Source organism: Gossypium arboreum, chromosome 7 (genome assembly GCF_025698485.1).
Source record: "Gossypium arboreum isolate Shixiya-1 chromosome 7, ASM2569848v2, whole genome shotgun sequence".
NCBI classification, from domain to species: Eukaryota; Viridiplantae; Streptophyta; class Magnoliopsida; order Malvales; family Malvaceae; genus Gossypium; species Gossypium arboreum.
Window position 1 is genome coordinate 17,699,660 of NC_069076.1, and position 25,406 is coordinate 17,725,065.

Consider the following 25,406-nt stretch of genomic DNA (forward strand, 5'->3'; position numbering starts at 1 on the left):
TGTTAAAGTGTGTGGTATAATAGATTGATGATTGAAATATATGTTATAAGTATGATATGTAGAATGAATTTTGTGCCATTTATGTAGATTGATAGGTATGGTAATGTGGTCTAATATATGTGATAGAAAGTTGGTAATTTGATTATGTAAAAGGCATATGTTTGGTCATTATCTATGTTGGCATGAAATGAGATAGACTTTAGTATCAATTTTTGTGCATGATGGTGTCATTAAGGCATATGATTAGAAGATTAGGAAATGGATATATCATATGTTTTGAGTTGAATTGGAAATGGTATAATGAAGTATGTGACTTGTTGTATTAATGTTTAATGTTTAGGTTATTAAACTTGGTGAAGAGGAAATTCTATGTGATATGGATAATTGGTATTGTAATTGGTTAATTCATGTTTTAGCATGATTGTTGGTTGGTATTTTAACAAGATGTGTCGTCATTTAGGCAGTACTTGAATCATAGGCTTGCTTGATACATGATGAACACTTAAAATGACACATGATTGCTCCACACAGATGTGTACCTCATACGGGTTGGCTACACGCCTTTGTGGGTATTGTAGGTTTGGTAATTTTTTGAACCACATGGCCATAGTTAGTTACACGGCCTGGGCACACAGCCGTGTGACTTATGCACACAAGGCACAGTCTTTCACATAGCCTGGCCATACGGTCATGTGACCTTTGTTTTCATGTTTGCCCTTTTTTTTTTTAGAAGTTTTAATTTGGTCCTCATTAAATTTTGAACTTGTTTTCGAGCTTTTGTAAGCTTGATTAGAACTCGGATTAGTTCGTAAACCATGTTTTGTATGGATTTTGAAATGATTAATTGACTTCAAGTCTGAATTGCATGTGATGTTCTTTGTTTTCTGTGGTAGCATTCTGTAACTTGGATTCGGTAACTGGACTGGGTATGGGGTGTTGCAAGTTTAGTTTTTTCATGAAACAACTTTGAACATGTCATGAATCTCTAAACCAAAAAGCAAACAACTTTTTTCTTCAATCTTGATACTGACAGTCAAATTGACTTGGATTTAAGGCATGTTCTTCTCCTCAACTTAAGAATAGTAAGTTTACGTTTCAGCAACTCAACTTCAAAAAGTTACAAAATGGTCACTGGACTATTTCAAAGTTTTCATTTAAGTCATTAGGGTATTAAAATTGTTATTGTATGGCATTCTCTGTTCACACTGCTTACACCAATTGGAAGCTTTATTTCCCCATCTCTTATACAAGTTAATTTTTTCATGAAACAACTTTGAACGTCACAAATTTGAGAACCAAAATCTAATTTTTTTTCTTTGATCTCAAACACTGACCGTCAAATCGATTTGGATCTAAGGTATGTTCTTCCACTTGTCGAGTTTTATTGATCCACAGTATTGATCGTCAAATCGTCACTTGGAACTCACTAGCCGGATTTTAAAAAAAAAACTTAACAGCTTAATGACTTAAATAAAAACTTTTGAATAGTTCAATCACTTAAATGAAAATTTATGAATGTTTAGTGACCATTTTGTAACCTTTTGAAATTGAAAGACCAAATCGTAAACTTACAAATAGCTTAATGACCTTGGGTGTAGTTTACCTTTAGGTAGTGTTTGGTATGACAGAAAGTGGTAACTTTTCTAGGAATTTAATCAGTTTCCAATGTTTGTTATGTTAAAAAAATTGCTGTTAAAAAAATTGCTGTCTTTAGAATCTAACTTTCACTTGGCAATTACTTTTCCATAAACATGACAATGTAATTCCATGATAAAAGGTGGGAAAGTTACTTTCTTTCCATTATTAACTCTCTTGTTATTTCAATTTATTCTTCAAACTCTTTTTTTTAATTTTATTTTCGATATGCATATTTAATCATCTATATAATATATTGTTTACATATTATATTTATTTTCTATTGTTTTCCTCTTTTCCCTTTCAATATATTGATTGAAAATTTAATTTCATTATAATATTCATTCCAAATCAAGTTTTATATATGCATTGTTCTATTTAGAAAATGCATCCAAGACAAATTTGAAATAACTTTATTTTTAATTAAAATAATAATTTTAAAAATTATCAATTAAAATATTATTATTAAATATTTAATTAAAAATTTATTACTAATAAAGTTTATTGTAATATATTAAATACATAAATATTATTTTTATTTAACATGAATAATTTTATAAATTATTATTACATTCTTAAGAAAGAATTTAATGAACTCAATGTGATCATGCAAATTTCCTAAAATTTTAACCAATACTTTTCAATATATACCAAACATTACGAAATAATTTTTCCAATAATCACATTCAATTAAAATTGTGACATGAAAAACACTAAACGCTATCATAATGAGGTCATGAAATGAATTCCTACTTATATTTTCTTTAAAAATAATTTTATTTTTGCTCAAGTAATGAGATAAAAGAAAATTTTCCTTTGCTCATGATTAGGTAAAACCACATTTCTATCGATTTACTCAAAGAAAATTAGTCGTTTTAGTACTTACTTTTAATTGTTTTTCATTTTTAAAAAATATAACGTTTAACAAATGATATGATTAAAAATTAAAATTTAATTTTAAAATTTAGTAGTTGATATTAGAATGATTTTTATGTGAATTTAAAATTTTATAGAAGTAACAGAAAATCATATGAAAGAACTAAAATGGTATAACGTTTTCCACCGGTGATTTGAATGGCAATTGTGTTAGCCCTATCTTTTATTTTTAATATTGTATAAAAAAAAACAAAATGAAATAGTAGACAACAAAAATTATAACTTCTATCATTTTAAAAGTTATGTTATTTTATTAAAATTACATTAGCGGAAGTTCTGTCTAGAAATTTGAGTTTTAAGCGAGATTATTTGTAATCCTTCTAAACATTCTTAAGAACTGATTCTAATGTGGTTTTTTTAGTCAATTTTTTTGATCACCTTTAAACTTAAGTTGATCTTATTTCCCCATAAATTTAAAAAGAAGTAATACCAATTAAGTTCCAACTCCCTCTTTGGGGTGTATGAATTTGGAAGCACTCTATTAATCTTGAGGGGCGGCGTTTATTTCCAATTACATCGATCAAGGTGAAATCACTTTTAAAGTAATGATTCTCCATGATACAATATTCATTTATTTATTTTTTTATTATTATTTATACTTGTCGTGTTAATATTTTTGTTTTAAAGTAATAATTTTCCAACAAAATTATCTAATATACTATTATAAAATCTTTTAAACTCTACAAATAAATTTAAAAATAATAAAAATAGAAATATAAATAAATTTCAATCCGAAAATGATGTACTCATATTTAAAACCTACAAACTGTTAAAAGAATCACTAAAACAGAACATCCATTTATAAAAGAAAATCTAAAATAATTTACTTTAAAATTAAATAGATTAAAAAATAGATAAAAATATTATTTATTATGATTAACAGTGGATCTTAATATTCATTTTAAATATTATAACATGCCCACGTGTCGATTAATGACACAGGTCACTTATGCACTATAAACTTCTTCGCTAAGTTATTTATGTATTTTATATGAAAATTTTAGTTTAGATAATATATTTATTTACGTGTCAATCGGATTATAACTCCTCTTAAATTCGTGTTCTCTTATATTAACAAAACATTACAAATTAAATTAAAATTTATTTATTATTATGTTGACATCAAAATTTTAATAATGTATAGAGCTTTTTTAATAAATAAGTGTGAAGTTAAATGTGCAAAAATTAATATTTTAATAAAATTTAAGGTAAACTACGTTATTAATTATTAAGTAAGTTTTATTTTGGTTTCTTAATTAAAAAGTTATAATTTGGTCATTAATTATTCAAATTTTTATTTAAGTAATTAAATTATTCAAATTTTTTATTTTAGTTCATAAAAGAAAAATTTTAAAAAGAAGAAAAAAGAGTTTTGATTAATACAAACAGTGTAAATAAAAATCATATAAAATGATTTTTAACTATCAGTAAGTTGAGTTTACTCACTTATTTTAGATACAATTAAAGATTATGAAATATAAATATAAAATAACTAATTTAAGGTGAAAATAATGCTAAGTATGACCAAATTTAAACAAAGAAAAAATTCGAATCCAAGCATAGAGAGCTTAATAGTTTTACCGAAAGGATTAAAATGAAATTCATGAGAAGTCACCAGCTTTTTAGGATCGCCAAAACGTCACCGGTTTAAGAAAAGAAAATAGAAAAAAGATGGAAAAGCAAAAGTGGACTTTCACTTTCTAATCAAACCGGAAAAAATCAACAAAGGTGTAAAACAAGTGCAAAATATATCTCCACCGCCTTATAGTTTTCATTTCATTCAATAAAGCCCTTCTATTCTCCCATCTCTTTACTTCCTCTAATAAACCCCTCCCTCCATCGGTACCAGATTATCTCTGTCTCTCCCTCTCTCTACTCTTTTCTTTCTTTTTCTCAAAAGAAATGGCGGATCACTTAACGCGACTCTGTCAATTCCTCGCCGAGGAGAAGCTCTCGTCCTCGTCTTCATCGCTCGATCTTCTTCTTAAGCTTCGTTCCGATGAGTCGATCAAGCTAGGGCTCCAACAGTTATACTTGATTCTTCAAACCGGCCTCCACCCGATCGAACCCGGTTCCCATCCCTTGTTTAAGTCTTGGTCCGATAATCAGATTCTCTCCCTCGCTTCTCTGGGTTCCTGTATTACCTCTGTCTTTCGATCCCTCTCAGGTTCGTTTGTTTATTTATTTATCACTTAAAGTTTTTGTTTTGAATCAATATGTAGGTTTTTAGCAATTTTTTGAGCTTCTAACTGATTAGGTAACTTTTTTTTTACTGTAAAATCTCTAAAACTTATAGTCCTCTGTTTCGATTATTTTCTCTTGATTGTATTTTATTTTTGTTTCTCTTGGTTTTCTATATTCAATGCTTAGATTTTTTTTATTGATTTTTTATATGACCGACTTTTACTTATTTTGTTTCTTAACTGAATAATGTCATGTTTCGTTTTAGTTTTTAAATGATGTAGGATTAGATCAATCAATATATTCTTTTTTATTTGAGCAGTGGAACAATTGGAGCCGATAATTGTTGCCGTGGCAAGGAAGTTGGTGGAATTTACTGTTTCTTTTTTGGGGAAATCAGACTTCAGTGGCGACGATTTGAGTGTACAGGTACAAAAAACGGAACTTTTTTTCTATTACATAATTATTAGTTGTTATGTTAAGTTTGTATAGTCTGATTGTCCAGTCCAGTGTGATTATCTGTTATGAATGAAACAAGCGAACCACCAAGATAAAGGAGAGGTTGTAGAATAAAGAAAAGAGAGAGAACTCGAATAACAAAATTGAGGAAGAGTATTCTGGTTCCAGTTTACTGAATACATTTGCAATATTCTGCTTTTTAATTAAATGGGAACCTGCCATCTACAACCAAAAAATGGATTTTAACAACTAACTCCGCCTAATGGACAAATAGACTTATTGCGAGGCTTCTAAAACAAGCCAACTCAGGACCATTTGTAGAAAGAGCCTGCATTAACACATTCCTGTTCAAAACATCCTGCCCTCAAGGATGGAATTTTCAAAATCTGTTGAGCAAGTTAGATAGGCATTCTGACATATCATCTTTAGGAAACTATTGTTCCACTGCACGAGTAGTTCAATAACTCACTGATCACTTCTCTTTTTAACGTGCTTATCCAACAAAGCACTAGGTTCCTTCACAATAAGTTGCTGAGTTGCAGCATTAGTTTTCTGGTCCAACAGAAATTTCGGTCTCTGGTGATATACTTTTCTTCGAAAACAGCTATGGTTGCCAACATTTCCTTTCTGTATACCGAGAAAGCCTGGTTTTAGGTTGACAAGATCTTGATAACATAAGAGATTGACATACCTTTTTGACTAAGAAAGATCCTAAGCCTGCTTATCAAAGGCTTTTTGTGCTTGCTTAGTCCAGAAAAATCCTCTCCTTTTGAGTAGTTCATTAGAGGTTGAGCAATAACTCCAACCCTTTGACAAATCATCTGTTGTACTAGTGAGTAGTAGCCAAAGAGGCCTAGGAAATCTCTTAGTTCCTTCACATAACCGCTGATGGTATGACCCAAGTACTCCTTAAGGGCCACAAAATAAAAATTGGTTATACAAATAACCGATTCTCTAAATTCACTTCATAGCTCAAAACACTATTTGCAAGTGCTATAGGTAGGATAACTAATTAAAGGAATATACTGATATATATATATTTATATATATGCATATAAACTGAGATATGGAATGTATATGGACATTGGTTAGGGCAAATGGCAAGAGCAATAACTCATAATGCCCATGCTGGCGTTTGATGGTATTCTGACCTCAAAATCTATTTGGACAAAACACCATTTAATTCATCTGGGGGCTCATCTTTTAGTAACGGCTGACATGATTGTGCATGGTGGCGTAGAGTAACTATCCTGTTTGCTGGGTTGTTTATGTCTATAGAGTATAGATTGATTATCTTTTTAAGGTAGTGTATGGTTTAGTGTTGTGAGATCAAATAAGGCATTGGATCTTTAAGCTCTAGAAAGAACCTTGCTTTTTATTAATGTAATTCAGATGATGGTCCTTTGCATAGCACAAATGCATAAAATGCTCTTTGTAGGAAAGGGCTGGTTTTCTATCCGTTGTATAACGTTGAGGTTCTTTTTTCTTAGCAGCGTTTCGGTCTCACTGTAACCCACTTGGTAGGAGAAGGCTTGTTTCTTTGTTTGTTGTATAAAGTTGAGGTTCATTCTGCTTAGCGTTGTTTGGGTCATTGTAGTTTCTGCACATTTAAATCTAACACTATTTTGTCTCTTTTTTCTTATGGATCGTTGTTAATTTTTTATTTTCCATCTCATGCTTTCTACTTTTTGTATGGCCAAATTATGCATGTATTTGATTTGGTATTTTTTTTCTCTCTCCAATATCATTATCACTGATTTAAATTTGTGTAATTCTCTTTGGATTGCCAGAGTAATATGATACAGCTTTTGGAGATTATATTGGGTGGTGGAACTGACAAAATAGTTGATTCCTTGCAACCTGCCTCTGTAAATAGCCTTGTGGACTTGTTGCCAATAGTTTCTTGCAATTTGGGTAGCATTGAGCTGGATAACGACATAAAATGTGGCCTTCAAGGTATCTTTGATTCTGCATACTCTGTTATTATTTTGGTGGCCTGACTTTTTACTGATTCTGTTTGTTATTCAAACAATTTTGAAAAGGGATGAAGTGCTCAAGGGCAGAGAAGCAAGTGGATAGACTTCTGTCGGCCTTAGCTTCTGAATGCGTGCAACCTGAAAGGCATACTTCAGGGTTTGAGGCTCCTAGTTTCCATCAAGATTTGAACAGTCTAGTTTTCCTGTCCCAGCATTGGGCAGTTGCTCATGCAGAATGCATTCGGTCTTTGATTTTGCTGTGCAAAGAGCTTGTGGAACTTCCTGATATATTTGATGAAAGGATAGCAGGTGCAAATTTCCGCAAGAGACTTTCCTTCAGCTTGAGGATTTTGAAGTCACTTGGATGCCTTCTAAAGGATGTGCCATATGTAGAATATGATTCCTCAGTATTAGAAGCAATTGCTTTATGTGCTGATGTTTTGCCTAATTTGTTTAGACCCAGCTTTGAATTTGTCAATAACATTGCTGTTACGGACGGTAATTTTGAGAGTCTTGTACTGTCACTACTAGAAGAGTTTATTCATCTTGTTCGACTTATGTTCTGCAACAGCGTAGTTTTTCAGAATGTGCAAGCATGTATTGTAGCATCTATTTTGGAACATCTCGGTCCATCCATTTGGAGATACAACAAGGCTTCTTCGAATATAAAGCCCCCTTTAGCCTACTTCCCTCGAAGTGTTATTTACACCCTGAAGCTCATTCAGGATCTCAGAATCGAATTAAAAGAGGTTGTAGATCTGAAGGAGCTTGACACAGAACTTGGTGGTTCTGTTGATTTATCAAAGGATTCTCCTTTGTGCCATATACATGCTCAGAAGGTTCCCTTGCTACAGAGGTTCACTATCGATGAACTATCAAAAATGATATTTCCTTCATCAAGTAACTGGATGGACAATCTGATGCATCTTACTTCTTTTCTTCATTCTGAAGGAGTAAAATTGAGGCCAAAAATGGAGAGGTCAACCAGTTGTGGAAGATCTAATTGCTCCTCGGAATTGGAAACTGCTGTTTGCCATGATGATGAAGCCCTTTTTGGTAATCTTTTCTCTGAGGGTAGTCGGACGTTAGGATCTGCGGATGTATGTGATCAAACATCTGCTGTAAGTTCTAGCTCCAGCAATTGCAATATGCCGATGCAAGCCGCTATGGAACTGTTGAGCTTTCTGAAAGGGTGCATCTTCTCTCATGATTGGCTTCCTTCCGTTTATGAGGATGGGTGCAGAATGCTTAGTGTAGACCACATTGATATCTTACTTTACATACTCAGCTGTCAGGGGGGACCTTTTGAAGATAACTTTGCAGCTTCACATGAAGATAGGAAGAGTGGGCATATCCAAGAGCTTTCTTTTCAACTTCTGCACAATCTTCTTACCCACCATGCATTGTCTGATTCACTTGAGGATTATCTAGTTGAGCGAATTCTAAATGTTGAAGATGCTGCCTTTGTTTATAATGATCAGACGTTAGCCTTGCTGGCTCATGCACTTTTCTCTAAGGTGGACTTTGCTGGAAGCCAGTTGAGAACCAAAATCTACAGAGGATTTGTTTCTTTTATTGTTGAGAAGGCAAAATCTATTTGCTCAGACTGTCCTACTCTGAAGGAACTTCTGGTCACTCTTCCATCTGTATTTCACATTGAGATTCTTCTCATGGCATTCCATTTATCACCTGATGAAGAGAAGGTAACCCTGGCAAACTTCGTATTTTCTGCCCTTCAGACGGTTCATGTTCCATCCACTGGTTCTTATGGTACACAGCTCTCTTGCTGGGCGTTGGTGGTTTCAAGGTTGATTCTACTGCTTCGTCACATGATATTACATCCACGTACTTGTCCACCATCAATGCTGCTAGCTTTTCGATCAAAGTTGAGGGACATCCAATCTTTTGCTTCTCATGTGCCAACAAATTCTATTGATAGTTTTTCCTCGCTGGCATCAATTGCAGTAAAGACTTTGACAGGGGCTTTGGTTGATGAAGAGCCAAGCTGCAGTAGCCTGATTCATCAACTGATTGATGTTACATACATTCAGTCTCCAATTTACATGGATGATGTTGCCATTGGGTCATTACATTTGAGTTGGGATGATATGTGTTCACGTTTCTCGTATATTCTGGGGTTTTGGAATGGTAAAAAAGCTGCAGCTATTGAAGACCTTATTATTGAAAGGTATATTTTCTTGCTTTGTTGGGATATTCCTACCATGAAGTCTCCATTAGGTCATCAGCTTTCACTGTGGAGTAACCTGCAGTCTCTGGAAATATCTAGCAGAGAACAATTTTTTTGCTTCAGCCATTTACTTCTGGGCCAGTGTGATGTTATTGGCAAGGGTGCTGACTTTCAAAAGCTTGTGGTTGGATTGCTAGGGCACTTGCAGGCTGCACATTTGCAGGATAACTTTGAGAATCTAGGATGGGATTTCTTGAGAAATGGAATGTGGTTGTCTTTGGTACTCTCTTTTTTTAATGTTGGCATTGGAAGATACTGTGTTAAGAATAACATTCCTGGAGGTGGTCCAATCTGGACAGAGAACAGACCTAGTGATAATGATTATATCAATTCTGCTGAAGGCTTCATTTCTGGCTTGATTGCAGATAATCGAACTTCAGAGCTTTTGAGGATGTTTGCATCCTTTTTAAAAGGATATTTGCAGTTTTATGAGAAGGCTTTCCTTGCTACCCTTGGTGATAGCAAGCATGATGACTATATGTTCTCACCTGTGCTGCTTCTCAAGCTATCTATGTTTGACAAATCCCTCTTGGATGAACTCCTTAAGAAGTGTGCTGTGGATTCTTTTCAATTGGAGTCTGTTCTTGACATCTTATTAAAGGTAGATGGAGCAGTTGAGAAGAGAGCTTCTGGCATTTTAGCTAAGGTATTTTGGGAATGTATGTTGCATGGTTTTCCTTCTCATCTTCAAGCTTCTAGTGGAATCCTTCTTTCTTGTATTCTTAACATAAGGAGGATTATTTTCACTTTGGATGGATTACTGAAACTTTCCAATATGAAAGGAAATATTTTCCTGGAGATTGATGTACTGCATCAAATTCTTGATTCATTGACAAGTGTGAAATTAGATCGCATCTTTGAAAGGCTTCGTGGAAAATGTGAAGATGTTTGGCTCAACTTGAATGCTGGATTGGAGCTGTCTGATTATACTGAATTGTTTCTACTGAAGCGCATGGAAGGATTTCTAAGATATATCCATTCTAGAGAAATGGGTGACACCAGTATCCTTGAATGGGTAATTACCAAGACAATAGATACCATGGATGCCCTCAGAAAAGATCCTAAGAAGTCTACACTTTTCAAATTTTATCTTGGAGCTGGAGATATGTCTGAATCACTTAAAGAGTTGCATGGCTCGGAGCGTGGTGATATATTGGTTCTTATCGACTCTGTGTGTAACTGTCACACTGAATTGGTTAACATTAAGGTGCTTAGCTTCTTTATTGATCTCTTATCTGGAGAGCTATGTCCTAATCTTAACCTAAAGATACAGAATAAATACCTTAGCATGGACTTACTGTTATTGTCCAAGTGGTTGGAGAAGAGGTTACTAGGTTGCACAGCTGAAGCTATGGATGGGGTAAAGAGTGTCAAAGCAAATTCTGTTTCTCTTAGAGAATCAACTATGAGTTTTATTTTGTGCCTTGTGTCATCACCTTCTGAATTACAATCAGAGCTATACAATCATTTGTTTGAAGCTGTATTGATCTCACTTGAGACTGCATTTTTGCAATTTGACATTCATACTGCAAAGTCATATTTCCATTTTGTTGTTCAACTTGCAAGGGGGGAGAGCTCAATGAAGTTGCTTTTAAAGAGGACGGTAATGTTGACGCAGAAACTGGCAGGTGAAGAGCGTTTACTACCGGGATTGAAGTTTATCCTTGGCTTTCTTGGATGTTTCTTGAGTGACTGTGGGTCCAGCAGCAATACAACAGAAAAGTGTTCTGGGAAGTCTCTATCCATCAGTAGTGTTGCCGTGGGCCCTGTGGCTTCTAGACCAGTGGGTTCCAGGAAGAATTCTGATGTTTTGGTTCTTCCTGCGAATCGAGATGGGGCAACTGCTACTCTTGAGTGTGATGCAACTTCTGTAGATGAAGATGAGGACGACGGAACATCTGATGGTGAGGAAGCTAGCATAGATAAAGATGAGGAAGAGGATACCAACAGTGAAAGGGCTCTTGCTTCTAAAGTTTGCACATTCACTTCTAGTGGCAGCAATTTCATGGAGCAACACTGGTATTTTTGTTATACCTGTGATCTGACAGTATCAAAAGGCTGCTGCTCTGTTTGTGCTAAAGTTTGTCATCGTGGTCATCGTGTTGTTTACTCTCGCTCCAGTCGATTTTTCTGCGACTGTGGAGCAGGTGGTGTTAGGGGTAGTAGTTGCCAATGCTTGAAGCCTCGAAAATTCACTGGTAGTGATAGTGCCCTTAATTGTGGTACCAACAGTTTTCAGTCCTTTTTACCTCTCACAGAGGATACAGATCAGCTGCCAGAAAGTGATTCCGATATGGATGAGGATGTTGGGGCAGATATGGAAAACTCGCTGAGGTTGTCTATTCCAAAAGATCTGCAAGATGGGATCTCCATGTTGCTTGAAGAACTTGATGTTGAGCGTCAGGTGCTTGAACTATGCTCTACATTGCTGCCTTCTATAACAGGCAGGAGGGAATCCAACCTTTCAAAAGATAAGAAAATTATTCTGGGTAAAGACAAAGTGCTTTCTTATGGCATAGATCTCTTGCAATTGAAGAAGGCGTATAAAAGTGGGTCCTTGGATCTGAAGATAAAGACTGATTATTCAAATGGCAAAGAACTTAAATTGCATTTAGCTAGTGGTTCTCTTGTCAAATCCTTGCTCAGTGTCAGTATTAGAGGAAGACTTGCTGTTGGAGAAGGCGACAAAGTTACTATTTTTGATGTTGGGCAGTTAATAGGACAAGCCACTATTGCACCTGTAACAGCAGACAAGGCCAATCTCAAGGCTTTATCCAAGAACCTCGTTCGATTTGAAATTGTTCACCTTTCATTTAATCTTGTGGTTGAGAATTACCTTGCTGTGGCTGGCTATGAAGATTGCCAGGTTCTTACTTTGAATCCTCGTGGAGAAGTTACTGATCGTCTAGCCCTTGAGCTTGCCCTGCAAGGTGCTTATATCAGACGCATAGAATGGGTTCCTGGTTCTCAGGTTCAGTTAATGGTTGTTACTAACAGGTTTGTCAAAATATATGATCTGTCCCAAGACAACATCAGTCCAATGCATTACTTTACATTGGCAGATGACACAATAGTAGATGCAACACTTATTGTGGCCTCTCAGGGAAGGATGTTTCTTGTTGTCCTTTCAGAACGAGGGAGTTTATTTAGGCTGGGATTATCTTTGGAGGGTCATGTGGGAGCTACACCTTTGAAGGAAATAATTCGTATTCAGGACAGAGAAATTCATGCAAAGGGCTCATCTTTGTACTTTTCTTCTACTTATAAGTTACTTTTCTTGTCCTATCAAGATGGCACTACTTTGATAGGTCGGTTAAGTCCTGATGCGTCATCATTGACTGAGATATCTTGTGTCTATGAGGAACAAGATGGTAAGCTGCGACCAGCTGGACTGCATCGATGGAAAGAGTTACTGGTTGGTAGTGGATTATTCTGTGGCTTCTCAAGTGTGAAATCAAATTCTGCTATTGCAGTATCTTTTGGTGCAGATGAGTTATTTGCACAGAATTTGAGGCATGCCGTGAGCTCTTCCTTGCCCTTAGTGGGAATAACTGCATATAAGCCTTTGTCCAAAGACAAAGTCCACTGTCTTGTTTTACATGACGATGGGAGCCTTCAGATATACTCTCATGTTCCTATGGGAGTGGATGCTGCTGCTAGTGCCACAGCTGAGAAAGTGAAAAAATTGGGTTCTAATATCCTTAATAATAAAGCTTATGCTGGCACAAAGCCAGAATTCCCCCTTGACTTCTTTGAGAAGACAGTTTGCATTACAGCAGATGTGAAACTGAGTGGTGATGCAATCAGGAATGGTGATTCTGAAGGAGCTAAACAGAGCTTGGCCTCAGAGGATGGTTTTCTGGAAAGTCCAAGTCCCGCAGGATTTAAGGTATAGCTTTACATTCCTTCTTGTTATCTATAGCATTAATAGCCATTAGTTCTTCTATGTATAGCTTTGGCGAGCAGTTGTTATAATATTTGCTTATCTACTTGAGTAGACTTGTCCGAGGGCTGGACTACCCGCCTAAGTCTAAAGGCCAGTCTGATATTTGGGAGGTTTTGGACAAAAATGGGCCTGGGCAAAAAAAAAAAAGGGCCTGATTAAAATATGGGTCGGGCTTGGCTATAATATCCAAGCCTTGAGCCCAACCCAACCTGGCCTGGCTCGGCCTGTTTACCTATCTTGTAATATGTTATTTTTCTTTTGTTTTTATTTATTCATATTAAAATTGAATAGATAATGTAAATATTACAAATAATGTCAAGCTTATATTTAAAAATTTGGTAAAAATGTAAAATACTAAATATAAAATAAAAATAAAAAGGGGCAGCATAAACAGGATTGGGTTGGCAATGTACACATAAGGGTGGGCTTAGACAAAATTGGAGGCCCATAATTTGGGCCGGGCTTGTCATATATGTGTTGGCTTGACCTGAGCCCATGGACACCGCTATACTTGATTTTGTCTTCACTAGCTGGTAGTGGGATTTGCCATATTATCATTGTGATGGTGTAAATTTGCCATTTAATGAGTTAGGCTGCTTTACAATAATTCTGCTCTTCACACCACACTTAAAACTTTATCTAGCTGTGAGCAAGCTGTTGACATTTTGGAAATATTAAGCCTAGTGACCATCTAACGTTGTTTCAAAATACATCATCCTAAACTATCAAATCATGCGGGAAGAGGTGCTTGTTCAGCCTGTTACATATGATTGAATTCTTAAATATTCATCTGTTGACTATTGTAACTGATCTTTTTTTCTTCTGTTTTTTTTTTTCCAGATATCTGTTTCCAATTCAAACCCTGATATTGTCATGGTTGGTTTTCGTGTTTATGTGGGTAATCAATCAGCAAACCATATACCTTCTGAGATTACCATCTTCCAGAGGGTGATTAAGCTTGATGAAGGCATGAGGTCCTGGTATGACATTCCATTTACCGTAGCTGAATCACTACTTGCTGATGAAGAATTCATCATTTCTGTTGGTCCAACCTTCAGTGGCTCAGCCCTACCTAGAATAGACTCACTTGAAGTTTATGGTCGAGCTAAAGATGAATTTGGTTGGAAGGAGAAAATGGATGCTGTGTTAGACATAGAAGCTCGTGTTCTTGGTGCTAATTCTGTGCTTGCAGGGTCTGGTAAAAAGAGCCGGTCAATGCAGTCTGCTCCTATTCAGGAACAGGTGGTGGCTGATGGTCTTAAGCTTCTCTCTAGGATTTACTGTCTATGCAGATCCCAAGAAGAGGAGCTAAAAGTTGATCTGAGCAAGCTAAAGAGCAAGCAGTTATTGGAAGCAATATTTGAGAGTGATAGGGAACCCTTGATGCAGGCTGCTGCTTGCCGTGTCCTGCAGGCTGTGTTTCCTAAAAAAGAGATATACTACCAGGTACTTACCCAATTGGATGTTTATCTGACTTGGTTTGAGTATATTGATTTATTGTCTAACATGATTCTTTGCTCCTTTGCTTTAGATCAAGGACACCATGCGTCTTCTTGGCGTGGTTAAGTCAACATCTATTCTTTCGTCAAGGCTTGGAATTGGTGGTGCTACAGGACAGTGGCTTATTGAAGAGTTCACCGCCCAGATGCGCGCAGTGTCTAAAATTGCACTTCACCGTCGCTCCAACTTAGCTAATTTCTTGGAGATGAATGGTATAGTCTTTATGCATTGTTTCTCTCATTGGTAAATGGGGCATATTATTGTGTATTTAGTAAGTAATAGTGACCTTTTAGCTAGAGGCCTTATGCATATTGAGTGTCCTCTCTGCTTGTAACTGGAAGAAAAAACAGGTTCCTGAAGCTTGAATGCTTGTTGACTGGCTGTTGGTTTTTCGTCTCTTGGTGTTCCCATATATTACATGTGTGTATTTTGGTTCACAAACTGTTATTTAGGTTTAAGTTTGTTTACACCTTATAAATATGCAAAGAATTTCCATATGCAAATGGGTTTGTGGTTTGCAGGTATTTTTCATAGTGGGGTTAGGGTAAGGAGAGTTGTTTTATTTTTTTTAAACCATTTTTGTTGATGTAGGTTCTGAAGTGGTGGATGGGCTTATGCAAGTTCTGTGGGGAATTTTAGATTTAGAACTTCCTGACACACAGACAATGAACAATATTGTGATATCTGCTGTGGAGCTCATTTACAGCTATGCTGAATGTTTGGCTTTGCATGGGAAGGACACAGGGAGGCGCTCTGTGGCGCCTGCAGTTATATTATTTAAAAAACTTCTCTTCTTCCCAAATGAGGCAGTTCAAACTTCAAGCAGGTATTGCTCAGATAAATGGAATATGTTAAGACCTTTTCAATGTTTGGAATGTCTTATTACTAATTGCTTCTGCTTATCTGTCTATTTTAGCTTTAATGGTACTCACTTTTGCTTCTTTTTCAGTTTGGCCATATCATCAAGATTGCTCCAGGTTCCATTTCCAAAACAAACTATGTTAGGAACTGATGATGTGGTAGAAAGTGCGGTAACGTCCTCTATGCCTGCTGATACATCTGATGGAAATACACAAGTCATGATTGAAGAAGATTCTATAACGTCATCCGTTCAATACTGTTGTGATGGTTGTTCTACTGTTCCCATACTAAGGCGGAGATGGCATTGCACTGTTTGTCCTGATTTTGACTTATGCGAGGCATGCTATGAAGTTCTAGATGCTGATAGGCTTCCTGCACCTCATTCTAGAGATCATCCTATGACCGCAATTCCAATTGAAGTGGAATCTCTTGGAGGAGATGGCAGTGAAATTCGCTTCTCTACAGATGATTTGAGTGATTCAAACTTGGTGACAAATGTAACAGATGTTGGTATGCAGACTTCTGCACCTTCAATTCATGTCTTGGAACCAAGTGAATCCATGGAGTTCTCTTCTTCAATGGCTGACCCTGTCTCAATTTCTGCTTCAAAACGAGCTGTAAATTCCTTGCTTCTGTCTGAGCTTCTTGAGCAGCTGAAAGGGTGGATGGAGACCACTTCTGGTATTCGAGCTATTCCTGTTATGCAACTTTTCTACAGATTATCATCTACTGTTGGTGGGCCTTTCATTGATAGTTCGAAGTCCGAAACCTTAGATTTGGAGAAATTAATTAAATGGTTTTTGAATGAAATTAACCTCAACAAACCTTTTGTAGCCAGAACACGTTCTTCTTTTGGAGAAGTGGCAATCCTAGTCTTCATGTTCTTCACATTGATGCTCCGAAACTGGCACCAGCCTGGTAGTGATGGCACTGCTTCAAAAGGAACTGGGAATACAGACACTCCTGATAAAAGTGGTTCTCAAGTCTCCGGTTCAGTTGCCTCTCCGTCTTCCTTGGTGGATCATGACAAAAATGACTTTGCATCCCAACTTCTTCGAGCTTGCAATTCTCTTAGGAACCAAGCTTTTGTTAATTATATAATGGATATTCTGCAGCAGCTAGTGCATGTTTTCAAGTCACCAGCAGCTGGTCTTGAAAATGCTCATGGTTCAAATGTTGCTTCTGGATGTGGGGCTTTATTGACAATCCGAAGAGATCTACCTGCTGGTAATTTTTCCCCCTTCTTTTCAGATTCATATGCCAAAGCTCATCGGGCAGATACTTTTATGGACTACCACAGGCTATTGCTAGAGAATGCATTTCGACTGGTATACACTTTGGTAAGACCAGAAAAACATGACAAGAATGGGGAGAAAGAAAAGGTTCCTAAGACATCCTCTGGTAAGGATTTGAAGCTTGATGGATATCAGGAAGTCCTCTGCAGTTATATAAATAATCCTCATACAACATTTGTGAGAAGATATGCAAGGAGGCTTTTCCTGCATATGTGTGGAAGCAAAACTCACTATTACAGTGTTCGGGACTCTTGGCAATTCTCTACTGAAGTGAAGAAACTATACAAACATGTAAACAAATCTGGTGGATTTCAAAATCCTGTTCCGTATGAAAGAAGTGTTAAGATAGTTAAGTGCCTATCCACCATTGCTGAAGTGGCTGCTGCCCGGCCTCGGAACTGGCAGAAGTATTGCTTGAGACATAGTGACGTTTTGCCTTCCCTAATGAATGGGATTTTTTATTTTGGTGAGGAGTCTGTCATTCAGACTCTTAAATTATTAAATTTGGCATTCTATTTAGGGAAGGATATGAGTCACTCATCGCAAAAAGCGGAATCTGGGGATTCAGGTACCACTTCAAACAAATCAGGCACACAATCTTTGGATTCAAAGAAGAAGAAGAAGGGTGATGATGGAGTTGAAACTGGTTTAGAGAAGTCTTTTGTGGATATGGAAATGGTAGTTGAAATCTTTACTGATAAGGGAGGTGATGTCTTGAGGCAATTTATTGATTGCTTTTTACTGGAATGGAACTCGAGCTCTGTACGTGCTGAAGCTAAGTGCGTTCTTTATGGCGTGTGGCATCACGGGAAACATTCATTCAAGGAAACTGTGTTGACAGCTCTCCTGCAAAAGGTTAAATGCTTGCCAATGTATGGTCAGAATATTGTGGAGTATACTGAACTTGTCACTTGGTTACTGGGTGAATTCCCTGATAAAAGTTCAAAACAACAGACTGAAATTGTGGACCACTGCTTGACCCCTGATGTTATCAGGAGTATATTTGAGACACTTCATTCACAAAATGAACTCATAGCTAATCATCCAAATTCTCGCATATACAACACCTTGAGTGGTCTGGTAGAATTTGATGGTTACTATCTTGAGAGTGAGCCGTGTGTTGCCTGCAGCTCTCCTGAGGTCCCTTACAGCAGAATGAAGTTAGAAAGTTTGAAATCTGAGACCAAGTTTACTGACAACCGCATCATTGTGAAATGTACTGGAAGTTATACAATCCAGACTGTGACTATGAACGTTCATGATGCCCGTAAATCTAAGTCAGTTAAAGTCCTGAACCTGTATTACAACAATCGACCTGTGGCTGACTTATCAGAGTTGAAAAATAATTGGTCATTATGGAAGCGTGCAAAGAGTTGTCATCTTGCTTTCAACCAGAGCGAGCTCAAAGTGGAGTTCCCCATTCCAATCACTGCTTGTAACTTCATGATTGAGCTTGATTCTTTCTATGAAAATCTTCAAGCCTTATCCCTTGAACCATTGCAGTGTCCTCGTTGCAGTCGACCTGTGACTGATAAGCATGGGACTTGCAGTAATTGCCATGAAAATGCATATCAATGCAGGCAGTGCCGTAATATCAATTATGATAATCTGGATTCTTTTTTATGCAATGAGTGTGGATACAGCAAGTATGGTCGGTTTGAGTTTAACTTCATGGCAAAACCAAGTTTTACATTTGACAACATGGAGAATGATGAAGACATGAAGAAAGGGCTGGCAGCTATAGAAGCTGAATCTGAAAATGCTCATAGGAGATATCAACAACTTCTGGGCTTCAAGAAACCCCTTCTGAAGATTGTCTCTAGCGTCGGTGAAAATGAGATGGATTCACAACAGAAAGACTCTGTCCAGCAAATGATGGTTTCCTTGCCTGGTCCTTCATGTAAGATAAACCGCAAAATTGCTCTTCTAGGTGTTCTTTATGGTGAGAAGTGCAAAGCTGCTTTTGATTCTGTCAGTAAAAGTGTACAGACACTGCAGGGTCTTCGGCGGGTTTTAATGAATTACTTACACCAGAAGCATTCGGATAATTCTGGAGCTGCATCAAGGTTTGTGATTTCCAGATCCCCAAATAACTGCTATGGTTGTGCAATGACATTTGTTACACAGTGTCTTGAGATCCTACAGGTGTTATCAAAACATCAAAATTCTAAGAAACAACTTGTTGCATCTGGCATCTTGTCTGAATTGTTTGAAAATAATATCCACCAAGGTCCTAAAACTGCTCGTGTCCAAGCGAGGGCAGCCCTTTGTGCTTTCTCTGAAGGTGATATTAATGCTGTATCTGAGTTGAACAGTTTGATACAGAAGAAAGTAATGTATTGTCTTGAACATCATCGTTCCATGGACATTGCTGTTGCCTCTCGTGAGGAATTGTTATTGCTTTCCGAAGTGTGTTCCCTGGCTGATGAATTCTGGGAATCAAGATTGCGTGTTGTTTTCCATCTGTTATTTTCTTCCATAAGATTGGGTGCAAAGCATCCTGCCATATCGGAGCACATAATTCTCCCTTGTTTGAGGATTATATCTTTGGCTTGTACTCCTCCAAAACCTGATACTGCAGAAAAGGAGCAAGGTGTTGTTAAATCTACTTCAGTTATGCAGCAGAAGGATGAAAATAACTCGACTATATTTGGATCTCATGGTGGTGGTATCAGCTCAAGTAAACTAATGCCAGAACCTATGGAAAAAAATTGGGTTGCTTCTCATAAGACCCAAGATATTCAATTGTTAAGTTATTCCGAGTGGGAGAAGGGGGCATCTTATCTTGATTTTGTCCGAAGGCAATATAAAGTGTCTCAATCTGTCAAAGGTGTGGGCCAGAGGTCACGCCCACATAGAACTGACTTCCTGGCCCTCAAATATGGACTAAGGTGGAAGCGCTCTGCTTGTAAAGCAAGCAAAGGTGACTTGTCAGTGTTTGAGCTAGGATCATGGGTCACGGAACTTGTTCTGAGTGCGTGCTCCCAGTCCATTAGGTCTGAGATGTGTATGCTAATTAGTTTACTTTGTGCTCAAAGTTCATCAAGACGATTTCGGTTGCTGAGCCTATTGATGGGTTTGTTACCAGCAACTCTTGCTGCTGGCGAAAGTGCTGCAGAGTATTTTGAGTTACTATTCAAGATGATTGAATCAGAAGATGCTCGTCTTTTCTTGACAGTAAGGGGATGTCTAGATACAATTTGCAAGTTGATTACCAAAGAAGTGGGGAATATCGAATCACTTGAGAGGAGCCTGCATATTGACATTTCACAAGGATTCATTCTCCATAAGCTTATAGAGCTCCTTGGAAAATTTCTGGAGGTTCCTAATATCAGATCGAGGTATCACTAATTCTTGTTATTTTCACAATAATTAAATTGCTCTCTCATATTCTAATTAATTTTGTTTTGACAACAGATTCATGCAAGACAATTTGCTGACTGAAGTCCTTGAGGCTCTTATTGTAATTCGTGGTTTGATAGTGCAGAAGACTAAGTTGATTAGTGATTGCAACCGACTTCTAAAAGATCTTTTAGATAGTCTGCTGCTTGAGAGCAGTGAGAACAAACGGCAATTCATCCGTGCGTGTATCCGTGGTCTGCAGATTCATGGTGAGGAGAAGAAAGGAAGAACATGTTTGGTATGGGAACTTAATAAATTATCCTTTTTTTCCGTTGTAATGATTTTCTTGAGTTACAATAATGCAACTTCTTGTTTTATATTGAGTTATAACATTGCAACTAATTTCAATTGTATGAATTTTATGGCAGTTTATTTTAGAGCAACTCTGCAACTTGATCTGCCCATCAAAACCAGAGGCGGTTTATTTGTTGGTTCTAAACAAAGCTCACACGCAGGAAGAGTTTATTAGGGGATCAATGACTAAGAATCCTTATTCAAGTGCTGAGATTGGTCCACTAATGCGTGATGTTAAAAATAAAATTTGCCATCAATTAGATCTGCTAGGTCTTCTTGAAGATGACTATGGCATGGAACTCTTAGTAGCCGGGAATATAATCTCTCTTGATTTGAGCATTGCCCAGGTTTATGAGCAAGTCTGGAAGAAGTCAAACAGTCAATCTTCTAATTCTATGGCTAATTCTTCACTGTTATCCTCTGGTGCTGTAACATCAACTAGAGAATGCTCTCCCATGATAGTGACATACCGACTTCAGGTTTGTTACTGTTTTTTCTAGTCAATGCCTTGTCTTTCCTCTTTTCATGGTTGAGCTATGTAGGAATGCCTTTCACTACTTGTGCGATTTTCTTGCAATGGTTTTTGCATATGGGAATCCTTATATTGGGATTGGTTATGTCAAAATCATGCTTATCGTCCCTGTTTTCTGCATACTTTTCAAATTGAAAATCCATTTGGAGTGGAGCTTATGACATTTGATACTAAATGACCTTGGTATGCTCAGTATGTGACCAAAAGTAGCCTTGCATTTCTGTTTTATTTACATTTTGAGTTCAATGGACAGGGTTTAGATGGTGAAGCCACTGAGCCTATGATAAAAGAATTGGAGGAAGACAGAGAGGAATCACAAGATCCTGAGGTTGAGTTTGCAATAGCTGGTGCAGTTCGTGAATATGATGGGCTGGAAATCTTGTTGTGCATGATTCAGGTGCGTGGGTTCATTTCATTATTGTAGGTTATGACTCCACAGTACTTTTTATTTACATGCATAGAACTTTGAGGTTCATAAAGGGACAACCGCTTTTAAAACAAAAAAGATTTATTCATGCTCTGAATGTACAGCGTTTGCGAGATGACTTCAAGTCCAACCAGGAGCAGTTGGTTGCTGTTCTCAATCTTCTCATGCATTGCTGCAAGATTAGAGAGAATAGGAGGGCCTTATTAAGGCTTGGAGCTTTAGGCTTACTGCTTGAAACAGCAAGGCGAGCTTTTGCTGTGGATGCCATGGAGCCAGCTGAAGGCATTCTTTTGATTGTAGAGAGCCTTACATTGGAAGCAAATGAGAGTGACAATATTAGTATCTCACAAAGTGTTCTCACTGTCACTAGTGAGGAAACTGGCACTGGAGACCAAGCCAAGAAAATTGTTCTTATGTTCCTGGAAAGGCTGTGTCATCCTTTAGGGCATAAGAAATCAAACAAACAACAGAGGAACACCGAGATGGTTGCAAGAATCTTACCCTACTTAACTTATGGTGAACCTGCTGCTATGGAAGCACTTATTCAGCATTTTAACCCATACTTGCAAGACTGGGGAGAGTTCGACCGATTGCAGAAACAGCATCAAGACAATCCTAAAGATGAAAGCATTTCTCAGCAAGCAGCCAAGCAGAGGTTCACGGTTGAAAATTTTGTTCTGGTTTCAGAATCTCTAAAAACTAGTTCCTGTGGAGAGAGATTGAAGGATATTATCCTCGAGAAGGGCATTACAGGTGTAGCTGTCAGACATTTGAGTGAGAGTTTTGCAATTGCAGGGCAGGCTGGCTTTAAATCCAGTTCAGAATGGGCATTAGCTTTGAAACTGCCATCCGTCCCACTTGTATTGTCAATGCTCAGAGGCTTATCAATGGGGCACTTTGCCACTCAGAGGTGCATTGATGAAGGTGGGATTTTGCCCTTACTCCATGCTTTGGAAGGTGTGTCTGGAGAAAATGAGATTGGGGCAAAGGCAGAAAATTTGCTGGACACTCTATCAGATAAGGAAGGCAAAGGAGATGGATTCTTGGGGGAAAAGGTGCGTAGGTTGCGGCATGCAACTAGAGATGAAATGAGACAGCGAGCTTTAAGGAAAAGGGAAGAGTTGCTTCAGGTACCTTCATAGAGTTTAAATTCCTTGTATATGTACTTGCATACCTGCTGCAGGAAAGTGAAATTTGCCAATGGTACAATTTTGTAGCTGGTTTTTGTCTTTTTTTTACATAGGCTTTTACTTCCATTTCTTTTGTTTTCGAAATTGTAGTCGTGAATAGTTTCAATTGCATGGTTGTATTTCTTTAGCATGGATCTTATTTTCTTCTTGTTGCAAGCCTATGTACTTCTAATGATGAAACTTTTGAATGTTAATTAATGGAGCTTGTAGAGGTACAGAACAGGCATTCACATGCCAGTTTTCTCCCTCTCCTCTCCTCTTTTCATTTATTTGTTTATCTTGGCTAGAAAAGCTGAACTGATTCTCTTTTGGCAACTGTCTAGGGACTTGGAATGCGACAAGAGCTAGCTTCGGATGGTGGTGAGCGAATTATTGTTGCTCGGCCTCTTCTGGAAGGTTTGGAAGATGTGGAGGAGGAGGAAGATGGGCTGGCGTGCATGGTGTGTCGAGAAGGCTATAGTTTGAGACCCACTGACTTGCTGGGTGTTTATTCTTATAGCAAGCGAGTAAACCTGGGTGTTGGCACGTCAGGAAGTGCACGTGGAGAGTGTGTTTACACTACCGTTAGTTATTTTAACATTATTCATTTCCAGTGCCATCAAGAGGCTAAAAGAGCAGATGCTGCTCTGAAGAATCCAAAGAAAGAGTGGGAGGGTGCTACTCTCAGGAACAATGAATCGCTTTGCAATTCTTTATTTCCTGTGAGAGGTCCGTCAGTTCCATTAGCACAGTATGTCCGGTATGTCGACCAATACTGGGATAACCTCAACGCTCTTGGTCGTGCTGATGGAAGTCGGCTTCGGCTATTGACTTATGATATTGTTCTGGTATGCTCTTCCATCTAAAGCTTGTTATTAACTTGTGTGTTCTGTTTTTAGATGTGCCTGATATATCTGCATATTTTCTGCGCAGATGCTAGCTCGATTTGCAACAGGGGCATCATTCAGTGCAGAGTGCAGGGGCGGTGGAAGAGAAAGCAACTCCCGCTTTTTGCCTTTCATGATCCAAATGGCTCGTCACCTTCTGGAACAGGGAGGCCCTTCTCAGAGACGTAACATGGCCAAGACAGTAGCAACATACATATCCTCTTCAACATTAGATTCAAAATCTGCAACCGGTGGAACTCAACCTTTGGGAACAGAGGAAACCGTTCAGTTCATGATGGTAAATTCACTGCTTTCAGAGTCCTATGAGTCATGGTTGCAACAGCGACGTGACTTCTTGCAACGTGGAATATATCATGCCTACATGCAGCATACTCATGGCCGGTCAACAGCTAAGATAGAATCAGCAAGTAGCAGCAAAAGTCCCACCTCCACCTCAGAAACCGGTGGTGATGAGCTACTGTCAATTGTTCGACCCATGCTGGTGTATACAGGCTTGATTGAGCAGTTGCAGCAAATATTCAAGGTTAAGAAATCATCAAGTTTGGCAGCCACCAAAGGCAAATCTGAAGGAACCTCAACCGGAACCGAAGGAGAAGGGTTGGAAGGTTGGGAGGTGGTGATGAAAGAGAGGTTGTTGAATGTGAAGGAAATGATAGGGTTCTCCAAAGAGTTGCTCTCATGGCTCGATGACATGACTTCTGCAAGTGATTTGCAAGAGGCTTTCGACATCATTGGTGCCTTGGGTGATGTTTTATCGGGTGGATTTTCCCGGTGTGAGGATTTTGTCCAAGCTGCTATTGCTGCAGGAAAAATGTGAGTTTCCTTTTGATGCTTGTATTCGGTTACCACTTAAGTTTGACTTTTTGGAACTAATAAGTCAAGGTTGCCATGTAAAAGTAAAACTTGCTCTTTTATGATTCTTCAATGCAAAAAATTAAAATTTATCAAATTACTCTTTAGATAATTATAATACTACTACCAAGATAGTATTGATGGAAGAATATTTTTGGTTTGGTTGGGGACCATAACCATTCGTCAATCATCTCTCTTGCGTCTAATCTGGTATTTTCTCAAAATGTTAACAGCAATCCACAGATGTCTAAACAAAATACCTTGTGTAGAAAGATGTCCAATTCAAATAATTAAAAAGAACTCTGGTTTTCTGTTTTTTCCCCTTCTCAAGCTCGTGAAATCTTTTCTTTTTCCATTTTGTCCTTTTCTATTCTTCTAAAAGAAATTACCTTTAGTTAATATTATTTTTTTTCATGTTCAAGCAACATGCAACGTCCCAAATTGGTTGCAAAAAACCATATGTTTCCTCTCTACTTATTTACTTGTCATACATATTTTAAAACTGTAGATTTAATAGGTTGAGATCCTAATCAATATACCCAAACTAAGAAATAGAATTATTAAGAACAACAAATTTGATTTCTTTTAACTATGAATACAAAATAAAAAGTTACTTTGAAAATAATTTAATTTTGCCACAATGAGAAATATGGTAAATATTCGTTTAACAAATCATAGAAAATTTTAGAAATATTAAAAATTTTTAATTTTTATTTTAAAAAAATAGATCTTAAAAATATTAAAATAATAGAAAAATATTTTAAAAATAAAAAAATAGAATTTTT

At 37.3% G+C, this 25,406-nt stretch overlaps 1 protein-coding gene across 1 annotated transcript; it reads left to right on the top strand.

The window, feature by feature from the left end:
• Positions 1 to 4,281: 4,281 nt before the first annotated feature.
• Positions 4,282 to 24,718, top strand: LOC108483782 (auxin transport protein BIG). Its single transcript, XM_017787361.2, has 14 exons — positions 4,282 to 4,738; positions 5,075 to 5,181; positions 7,002 to 7,167; positions 7,254 to 13,324; positions 14,222 to 14,827; positions 14,913 to 15,093; positions 15,473 to 15,707; positions 15,831 to 20,378; positions 20,455 to 20,677; positions 20,808 to 21,212; positions 21,519 to 21,662; positions 21,797 to 22,822; positions 23,206 to 23,709; positions 23,795 to 24,718. Exons 1-14 carry the CDS (start codon positions 4,474 to 4,476, stop codon positions 24,584 to 24,586), a joined length of 15,273 nt encoding a protein of 5,090 aa, XP_017642850.1. The 5' UTR covers positions 4,282 to 4,473; the 3' UTR covers positions 24,587 to 24,718.
• Positions 24,719 to 25,406: the final 688 nt, after the last annotated feature.